The sequence below is a fragment of the Hetaerina americana genome, unplaced genomic scaffold, assembly GCF_022747635.1.
Source record: "Hetaerina americana unplaced genomic scaffold, ioHetAmer1.1.p SCAF_3, whole genome shotgun sequence".
Classification (NCBI taxonomy): domain Eukaryota; kingdom Metazoa; phylum Arthropoda; class Insecta; order Odonata; family Calopterygidae; genus Hetaerina; species Hetaerina americana.
This window is the reverse complement of record NW_027286874.1, coordinates 27,183,809-27,195,243: the sequence shown is the minus strand read 5'-3', so window position 1 is coordinate 27,195,243 and position 11,435 is coordinate 27,183,809. Positions and strand designations below refer to the sequence as shown.

General features: G+C 34.8%; 1 protein-coding gene across 1 annotated transcript; it reads left to right on the top strand.

The window, feature by feature from the left end:
• The first annotated feature begins 3 nt into the window (after positions 1-3).
• On the top strand, positions 4-10,179 carry LOC139690901 (uncharacterized). The gene is made up of 4 exons (XM_071588520.1): positions 4-1,953; positions 5,203-5,814; positions 5,946-6,335; positions 7,105-10,179. Exons 1-4 carry the CDS (start codon positions 391-393, stop codon positions 7,990-7,992), a joined length of 3,453 nt encoding a protein of 1,150 aa, XP_071444621.1. The 5' UTR covers positions 4-390; the 3' UTR covers positions 7,993-10,179.
• Positions 10,180-11,435: the final 1,256 nt, after the last annotated feature.

Sequence of the window (11,435 nt, the reverse complement as noted above, 5' to 3'; positions counted from 1 at the left end):
TGTTTTCTTTCTGCTGCTGTTTGTTTCTAGTTGTTTTCTTGCATTGTGGAACCCTCTTCCTATTTCATGAAGCGTCCCAATTTTCTTAGTGATTTGGATGTATAGACCTTTGTGTTCGGTGTTCACTATTACGAAAAGAAGATAGAAATATGGATTAGCCCATGGTTATTAGTGTTGTTACCTGAAGTTGTTTGAACTACAGCGTTTGCTCATATTGATCTATTAGATATATGACCGTATTCCGCCGTCAGGCCTTGTGTATCATCATCGTTCAACTATAATTTATTAATGCCCCCTCAACCGTAATCGGAAATTGTCCAATCAAATGGGTTCTATCAAGACAATCACTGTTTGGCCATTTGACATTGTTATTCTCTGAAAAGCATTCCAATGAGTTCTGAGCAACATAAACCTGATAAAGGAATAGCGCATAAATTATTGACTGATGCCACAATTTCTGAGCATACAGGTGTAACCGCCGCAACTACCACTAATTCTGCAGGCGTTGTTTCGCTGAGTCTTTCTTCATCTTCCTCATCAAGTACAAGCTCTTCCTTTTACAGAGGTGTCAATGGAAGTCAGCAGGCCATCTTTAGCCCTATTATAGCACCTCAAAACCAAAATTATTATAATGGAATGTACTGCTCCCAGCAAGGATATTCAAGTTCTTCCTCAGTGTCCTCACCAAATTTTAATGGCTATGGCTATGACTCCTCCTGGACTCACGAGGGTCATTTTTCCATGCACTCAAGCCCTATCTCAACGGAAAATGTTAGAAATTTGGCTGCCCCCCTTTCGGAGAAAAGTGTTTTAAGCTTCTCTAATTCATCTCATAGTTGTTGCATCAATAAAATAGGGTCTAATGATGGAGTTGTGTTAAGTTCATCTTTAACGTCTAGTGTATATAAATCATCAGTCAAAGAGATGGAGCATCATGCCAAAAGTGCTCTCAACGCGGATTCTCAAGTATGCGTAATGAATCTAACACAGAACCCAAATCCACCTGTTTCAATGTATAAATGTACGGAACAAGTTCCTTCATCTTCATATGCACAGATGAACATATATTCTGTTGATTCGTGTGATTACAAATACTCTTCAGAGCTTCCTTCAATAAGTAATAATTCTAGTGACGATACTCCCAAAGGTAATCGATCGCAATCGAATATTGGAAAGCAGACCTCCACCAAATTTTGTCATATGCCCAAACCATCGAATGGTGACAATCAACCCTATGATTTGCTGGCACAACAGGATTTAAAACAGCAAGACCCATTTGTATATGGAAGTCAAGCGGCATCTTACAACTCGGAGCATTTGGAAACTTATTATCTTCAAGGACCTTTCACCTTTAATGTTGAAAACAGCCAGCCTCATTATTCGACTCAAAGGCATTCAGGATCGCATGATGATAGCGTTTATTTAACAAATAAAACCTTTCCTTCGCCATCTTTAGACTCTCAGGTTGGAATTAGTACGAGATCAATTTGCCATTCTGACCGTCCAAGGTCCATTTTAGATACCAGTATCTCCTCTGATTTGATGCGGCTAGATGGTTACTTGCACATTGATCCAAAGCTCATGACTAGTTCCTACACTCAGGAAAATTATTACAGTGGGAAACAGGCTCACCATTCAATTAGTGGTTGTGAGCATGAGCTTCAGCAACAGTACCCAATAAATTCAAGCCATCATATGCTAGCTTCTCAGTTTTCTCAGCAATTAAGTTGTGCACATAGCTGTACTAAAACTAATACAACTTCTGTGAATGAAGTGAGAGGAGACTGTGATATATTAGACTCTGTCAATGGAAAAGATATTGATGTGTTGGAAAGTGAGGATGGCAGCAGTCAGGAATCACTCAGTATTGCTGAAGATGATGATATTGTGGTAGAAGAAGAAATTGAAGAGGACAAAGATAAATATTCAAATTTGGATGAATGTCATGAAAAGGTATGGCAGTATAAACTCATGTTGATATTTCTGAAAATAATTTATTTTGAGTCAAGATTGTGCATTAATTTAATTTTTAATTGTTACTGTACTACCACCCAGAAGCCACCGTAGTTCCTTCCCCAACTAATCGGTATTTCAGGGTAACTTGGTTTATGGGATACTCTCTAAAGGATTCCTCAGTAAAAATCAATTTATGAGAGTTAACTTAAGTATTATTGTCCAATAAGCAGGCATGGCGATTTTTTAAATGTTTTAAAATTGCGTAATTAAAGGATTTGGACAAACATTTAAAAGCTTCCCTTAATGTAATGTTTGAAAATTTTTATTTTTCAGGTTCTACTTTTTTCATAAGTTGTACATTTTATACAGATTCTTATAGATTCTTTATAGATTCTTTTTAAAATATTAGGTTGTTCTAGAGGATTAAGCTCTTAGCAACGTTTTAAAAAATACACTGTCTTCATTCTTCACTGATGAAATCCTAGAAACTGTTAAAGATGCCACGACAGTAACTATTTATGCAGTCATCCACTGATGTACATTACAATGCAAAGATTTCAAAGTGTAAAAATCATTCTCCTTGACCTGGATTCAAACCTGAATCCTTGGATGTCTGGCCAAGTGCTTTGGCAAGTTAAAATACTGAGCCTAATTTAAATTTAGGAGTATAAGAGGATGCCTTAGTAGCTTAACTGGCTAAAGCCCTTGGTTGAGCATCAGGGCATCTAGGTTTGAATCTCGGTCAATGCAAATGATTGTTATACTTTGAAATTGTTGCATTGTTTCACTGAGGAAATATTTTTTTACTCTATGACATGTAATCCAGATCATGCCTTTCTCCAAATCTCAACCCATTGTTTTCATTGTTGTACATAAATGAGATGTTAATTATATACCACACCTGATGATCATGCAAAACCATGGAGACTAGGGTCAGATTAACTTTCAAAATGTAGTAGGTAATCACTGGAAGGAGTAGATACAGAAAAAACTTATTATTTGTCTTCATGTTGGGCCTGCTTTATCAGGGGTGAATGGTTTATTTGTATTATACATTTATAAAAGTTAAATGGGAAGGCTGCTAATGCATGATACTTTTTCCCACTTTTTAATGACATTAACACCGAGGTTATAGTTCTAATTTTCAATGACTGGAGTGTGCACTTGATCGGAGTGAACATCCAACAGTTTGACACAAAAAGTAAAAAAAACTAAAAAATCAAAACCTATTTTCGTAATCCTAAAATACATATTAAATTTGTAAACCTAAAATAAATATTTGTTAAATGATGCCCATTTCATTTTTTTAATTTGTCTCACAAATGAATCTTGAATGAGTTGTATTTCCAAGCCAAAAATCTCATAAGGATATATTATTATTATTAAACCTACCGGTATTCTAACATTTAAGGTAGTTTTGGGATGGCTACATACTATACAATGGTACAGCAATTCATTTCTTTGCCTCTTCTAACCATACACAACCTGACATATGACATCACAATTAACCCTTCTTCAATTCCACATATATCCTTACTCTATTTATTCCCTCCAAAACAAATCTGAGACAGGTAAACTGTTCCACCTCTTCCAGTTTATGAACTCCTATTTTAATATTTTACTTTTCTTTCCTCTTTCTCTAAAACCACATAACCTTTGTTTTTTTACATTGATTCTTATCATATAACTATCACAATAACTTTCCAATGTGCTCAGCAGTGCTTGCAACCCCTTGGCTGACTGGAAAACTTAAGCTTGATCATCTGCAAACCTAACTGAATTCATGCATTCCTCCATCTATTTTCACTACTATCTCCAGTTCTTCCCATGCCTCTTGTTCCATTTCCTCCACATATGTGTTGAAAAGCACAGTTGATCATGGACACCCATGTCTTACCCTCTTCCTAATACTACCCGGCTCAACTTTCCATTTGCCACTTGTGCCTGATCAGTCTAGGAAGCATACAGGTACACAAGTCATGTATTCCTCCAATCTAACCCTATTTTCTGCAATAAATTCATTTAATCCATTCCACTCAGTCTATCAAATGCCTTCTTGAAATCTTGGGAACAAGCAGATGCATGATTTTATTCTGTGTTCCTCTCTATTACATCACTATTACCTTTCCCCTTTCTGGATGAAAACTTATACCCTGATTAATCATTTGCCCTATTCTCCACCCTCTTATTTATGATTCTTAGATCTCTTTATCTGTGTGCAAAATCAAATGTTTTATAGTCCTCGTATATGGCTGCCTTTCCCTTTTTGGGATAGGTAATATTGGTTTGATGGAATTTACATTCCTTGTTCCTAAACAATTGTATCTTACCTCACTACCATCTTCTTTACCAACCTTTGTATTTCAGTCCCCCATCTTTATCAATTGTTTCCTACCAGGAACACCCACCATTATTTCCCATAATTGATTGTATACCCTGTCAACTTCTTCCTCCCTGTGATTGCTTGGTGGTATGTAGACCTGAACAATGGCAAAGCTCATTGTTTCAGCTGGTCCTTCTAGTAATAATATTCTATCACTCCTTTTCTCAAATAGTATATATCTGTAAATACTTTTATCTGATAGGTGGCATTTTTCTGTGACTCTTAATGATAAATGTAAATTAAAATGCAAGGATACCAGCTCTTACAGAACATAATATATATAAATAGCATTGACTGCTAAAGGTTAGGGTTCTCTAGATATCAATTTTGACTTACTTTCACTGGAATGTTGCAAGCAAAACCTGAGCTAAGTCATCATACCCATGGCCTACTTTCATAATTCTCAATAAGAATATCCAATGAAAGATTTATCCTAATAGCCTGAATAAGGTTGCCAGTGGTTCATAACTAAAAAAGGTACATGCAATGTAATGAAACAAAATGGGCTAATGGTTGAAGTATATAGAACAATAGAGCATGTATGCACGTGACCTAGGCAAAACTTGCACATGTGCAAGGGCAGGGAAATATGAAATGAGGTGTTGAAAGAGGCCATGTTTGCTAAAGTATGATATGAAATTAAACTTTTTGACCATTCTTGTTCTAAGACAAACATGGTTAGTTACTCTATATTTGTGAATGAAATATTATTATTTATTTACAATTAATTATATCTTATATTTATACTATTGAAGTAAATTAACAATAATATTATATTTATGGCATTTGTTTTTTTAGGTATTTTGAAATTAACTTCCACTTTGTTGAACATTGGATTTATTTACATCCTTTCTTTTTTACAGGTCATAGAGCCAGAGTTAAGAGATGTCACTAGAAACATGAGATGTTTGGTTTGCAACACATTTCAAGGACATTCCTTGCAGTCTTTCATTTTAGTTCCGATTAAAACTGATTCTCCAGTCACTCCTGTATCCTGCCTTCCTATCATTACCAAACTAAATCACATTCTATTGAGAAAAAATAAAAATGTTACTTGCTTGGAGGATGATGCTGATAATTCCTGTAAAAACTTCAATGGAAAATATTTATGTAGACACTGTTTATCTTTAGTTGAGAGAGCAGATGATTTGGAAGTAAAACTAGGCATGATATATCAAGATCTACAGTGCCTCTACAAAAAGACTAATTCTGTTAGGAAGCTTAACCATGATATTTCATTTGAAAGTGGTGACTGTGGAAAAAAAGATAACTCCATGTGTGATACTTTGAGTACTGATGTGACTGGAAGAGAAGAGGCATGCATGACAAAGAATGATAACATTTCTAACATATTGGGAGATGAAGGTACAAAATTAGCAACTAATGACTCTGATTGTGGCAAATCTTCAATAGAGCATATTGATGATCATGGCGTCGATTTAATTGTTGGCAGCAAAGACTTCAAAATTTCTGATGTGAGTAAAGGCTGGTGATACTCTTTTGTGTCTGAGTATAATATTTTAAGAGGTGTATTTTACTGCATTTTTGTTGAAATGTGTGCTAAATTTTACATGATTTTACCTTGCTCCTCATAAATCTTTTTTAGTTGGAGTTTGAAAAGTCAGAAGCTAATAGTACTGAAGAAGATGCAAAGCAAATTAAAACTAATGAATATCAGGGAGTCAATGAAAAAATTCTTAGTGATCAGTTGGAAAAGGAAGACAAAATGTTAAATTCAGAATTTTTAGGTTGCCATGGTAGGAGTTTCATATGTGACTTATGTGATATGAAGTTTTCTAGGAAAGAATCTTTGGTTAAACATATGCAGATACACACAGGAAATTTCTCTTATCGATGTGAGCATTGTCAGAAAGGGTTTTCTCGACATGGGTCACTGTTACGCCATCTAGTGAGCAAGCATAGCAAAGGTGGTGATCGTCATCTTTTTCAATGTGAGCAGTGTGGGAAGCGATACACTCAAGAGCATCATTTACAGGTAAAATTATTTTAAATATTACTATTTTAGGTATTAATATTTTTATACATTAATAAAATTATTGTTTTGTTTGGAAGGAGGATTAAGTTAGAAATACATAGTTTCAGGATCCATTTGTACCATGTAATTTCCCCATTTAGCTTTAAAATTTATAACTGAATGTCTACATTCTTATTAATATCTAGAAATTGGTTATTTAGCATGTAAGCATACATTCATCGATGAATGTTTATTGCTTTTGAAGCAAAAGGCTGAATTGTATATTGGGTTGCAACTTCTGATGTACTTCCAAATCAACTATAAATATGGAAAAGATTATGCTTAACGACCAGAAAAACTAAACCATACAGACATTATACACTGGAGAGTTTTTAACTAGCCTTTTACCTCAGTAAGTAACCTAGTGGCATAAAATTAAAAGTATTTTGTGCCGCAATAAGACAGGTGTGGTACATAGAAATCAAATGGATTGAAGAATTTTATGGAATGCTTCATTACACCCTGGATTTTTGGAAATTCTGTGTTTATCCCTAAATGCATTTGACATTTCAATGTTTTTAGGGCTTTAATGATGACTAATTTGTGGCATAAAGTAAATGCAAATGTGGATGAGACAAACTACATGGATGTCTGGAAACTTAATTGGAGGTTAAAAAAGAAGATTTCAGAACCCCACAGTTTATTGCTGTATTTATTTGATCCGAAGGGTACTTAATAGAAGGTGCTACTAGTTTCAAAGGCTTAAGGGTTTCATTTCTTTTTTTTAAAGGTGCACTTGCGGTCACACAGAGGGGAATTGCAGCATAAGTGCATGCAGTGCGGGAAGGCTTTTGCTAGTAGGAATTCTCTCACTATTCACCTGCGCACTCACACAGGTGAGCGGCCTTATCCGTGTGAGGCATGTGGAAGGGCCTTCTCTACACAGTCCAATTTGAAGGCTCACATGCTGGTTTGTCCCAAAAGTGATTCATCCAGGGAGGCCAAGCCACCTAAGCCACCCAAGCATATTTGTAGCTTTTGCCAAAAAGGTTTTGTCAAGCCCTCAGATCTGAGGGTCCATTTGAGGTCCCACACAGGAGAAAAACCATTTGTATGTGAGCGATGTGGCAAACGTTTCTGTAATTCTGGTAACTATAACCAGCATGCTCGTTCCCATTGCAAAACCACTCCCAGTTCAGAGAACTTGGGACTTTCAGTTGGGGCCGAGGGGCTCTCCAATGGTAGTGGTGGCAGTGAAGTGACAGGAAATTTGAGAGAGAAGGTGTTAAGTGCTGTTCATCCCAAAGTTCTTCCCATTGTGAGAGTGCCTTATAAATGTAAAGTGTGTGGTAAGGAGTTTTCACGGAAAGGAGCATTGGCTGGCCATAAAAATCGCCATGATGGCCTCAAGCCGCATGCCTGTGAGGTGTGTGGGAAGGCGTTTCCTGATCGCAGTAATCTGCTAAAACATAAAATGCTTCACTCAGAAGTTAAACCTCACAAGTGTGATGTGTGTGGAAAGTCATTTCGTTCAAGTTTGAAGGTTCACATGAGGGTACATACGGGTGAAAAACCATTCAGCTGCTCAATTTGCAGTCAAAGATTTACTGTGAAGAGTTCCCTCATAGCTCATATAAAAAAGCACCAAAAAGTTAGTAATGCACCTTCGTTAGTTTGATCATAGGTGCAGGTACTGCTCAATTTTCATGTGTTGTGTTCTTGGGGAAAATTATCTGAATTGTCACATGTGGAATCGTCATTTATGTACCTTATTATTATATAATATTAGAAATAGTACAAGGTTTTATTGTGAATTGGTGCCATAAGAATTGATATTAATTGAAGGTAACCTGCACTAGTGTGAAAAGAATTTTTAATGTTCATCAAGATGACCTGGGACATGTCACTTTGGATCCAGGTAGACCTATTACCTCTTAGATTTTTCTAAAATTGAGTTGACATATTGATCTCGTCAAAAAGGAAAGCCAAGGTCCTAGGCTTGTCGTGTGTATATCAGAAGAGCAACTGAATTATGACTATTTATAGAAATAGCTTTTTTTTTGTTTAAGCAGTATTTTGTAACCTATGTCTCAACCCAGAATTGAGGTGAAAATTGTGATGACCAATTTCTAAACTACTCTTTGGCAAGTTAGATATTTTCATTGAAAAACTGAAAAATTCCAGTGCAAAGTACCAAATTTTAGATTGTTTATTTTCTTGGATATTTTTAAGTGTTTGAATTCAAACACTTCCTTTGGAGTTTCCTTTTCTTGGAGCATTGAAAATAGATGTTTTGATAGAACTACAGAAATGAACTGAGAGAATAGATTTGCAAAATAATATTCAAGCATGCTTTTTATTCCATATTTTCTAATGGTTTCTGAAAAATTGGTAGTTATAAACATTGCCATGGACGAATTGAATTTTTAAATATAAGAAAAATGTGAAACAATGAATTGAATAATGAATATGTTGATATTTTTCTGGAAAAGTCGGTAATTTATGAATGAATACTGATAGATAACTGTAAATGGATCTGAGCGGTTACATTTTGATGGTTTAAATCACTTTCTTAATGATACTATGTTTTTAGTCGAGCTGGCCATATAAAATTAACGTGTACAGTTGGTCATGCTGATTGAAGAATTTCCATAGAAACTGATACAATCGCAACAGTGACCCTCAGGATTAATGGTTATTTGGATTCCAGTATTTCCAGGAAAAGAATAAACTGAAGATATACTATCCAAATGAGATTTTAAATGCTGCACTGAGATCATCGCAGGATATCAGTCTGAGGATTGGCTTGTTAGATCTCTCGAGACAATCCTGTTCCTTCAATCTCTTCATTCGCTTGTAGACACCAACATTTTCCATTACCTACGTGCTTCTCATAGTTCATCCTAGGTCTTCTTCTGTAATTCTTCACCTCAATTTCCTTCAAATATTCTGTTGTAAACTATCATGCCTGAGATTGTAATGAAATTAGTGACTTTATAATTCCACACACGCACTTTACTTAGAACACGACCCAGGTTTTGATGTTGGACACCATCATTAGGTAGATCTTACCGAAGACAACTTTGCATTTATAGTATACCTTTTACCTCTCTTTCCTTTCCCTCCCTTCTACATTTTAACCTTCTTTCTACCCTGCCACCCACACTCACCCGCTGTGAAGGTATATATACAAAGTTATCTTCTGTAAGAACTATCTGATGATGACTTCCAATATTGAAAACTAGGTTCTGTTCTAAATTAAGTGTGTGTGGAATTACAAAGTGAATGTGGAATTGTGGAATTACAATTACTTATTTCATTTCAAAATGTCGTGTAAATTCCATAAAGTTACGCCGGGGACAGCAAATTTCATCATACCTGAGCTCGTATTTCCATCTGGACCAAATTTAGCTTTAAATTATGCAGCGCATATGATTATCAGCATGTTGTCAGCAAATGAAGAGCAATAATTTCATTTCATCTGCATTATTTTGAATACATTTTTATATATTATGATGTAAATTAGAATATTCGAAGCAATATGTTTAAGGATCCAGATTTATCATTATAAGCAATAATAAACAAAAGATTTTTTAAATCATCTTGGTGAATAAGTTGTGTGGTAGCTTATGCTACAAACACAAAAGACATCTTATATATTTAGTGAATTGATTTTGGAAATCAGTTACCAATTTTCTAACACAGTATATTGAACTTGAAATATATCTCATCAAAGGGCATAAATGTATTATGTTCTACCAGATGTTTGCCAATATAAATTTGCTAGACAGTACCAACATTTGGGAATCCTGAATTCCTCTAAGAATGAATCATTCCGAAGTGCAGTATTTTTATGTGATATTGTTTTTGTACAGAGTGATATATTTTTCTAATAAATGTTTTTGCAGTCTTTTGAGTTTCTCTTATCTTATTTACCACATTTAATTGTTCATTATATAATACTCAGGCTGTGGAAGTAGGTTTGGGGTAAGTATTGCCTCCCTTGCAGTATAATTGAGAGTTTCACTCAATGATTGTAATGGTGAAACAGACTGCTATCAGAAAACTGCCCTGGATGGATGATCATGTCACCGCTTGAGAAAAATACTATCAATGGAGATGTAAATCCATAGGGAATAGGTTCAAAGAAAATTTGCCATGTCATTTTTTTATACAAGCTTGAATACATACATCAGTGCCTAATGAATCAAATTGACCTGTTTTACTTCAAAATGAGTCTATTCAGCTAAATTTTAAATTTAGTATGCTAATTGAAAGATGGTAATTTAAAGAATTAATTTTTATTGGGGTAATCCAAATGGAACATCGATTGGATGAATTCAATGGGGATTTTTACTGGCTTGTGGCTTAGTTTTCTTGTCAAATTGTAATGTGAAACAAAAACACTCCCATCAATGTCCAGGCATCAATAATGCTACTAATTGCTTTATATTAGTTTTATTTTGTGAATTTCATATTTATCGAATTTTACTCTCCATTAAAATTACATCTAGGTGGCCTGGATTTCAATCAGGTTATACTTTCAGAGTATGAACCCAAGTGTTTTCTAGATTGTGAAAATTTACATACATTGAACCAGGATTATTATAAAAAGAAAAAGAGGAAATGGAGGAGAAAGATTGTCAGTAGAAGCTAGGACAAAGTGTTCCACCTTGAATCTTTTAAGGTGATTCTCCTTTAAGAATTCCTAACTTTCAACATTTGTAAGTATAATACTTTATGTCCTATGATGCACCATATACATAATCATATTCTTGTAAAAATAAATTATTTTTAGGTGCTTATCATTGGTATTTTCAAATATGAACACATACTGGACGTTTCTAATGCTATGTAATCTATTCACCAATACCACACAATGGTCAACAAGAATGTCATACATGAAAGTCCACTTCCAAAACAGCCTCATTCCCTTTCATAGGATAGTGTCTCAGAAATTGTGTGAATACTTTTAATTTCCATTACAATATAATTTCTTTTCACTATTTTAATGGGTCATGGTTTCGGTTGAAATTAGTGTGAATTGACTTGAGTTTATTATTTTATAATTGTCACCCACCTTTGCTATACCAACAGGAAGAAAAAGTGGCTGTGATGGAT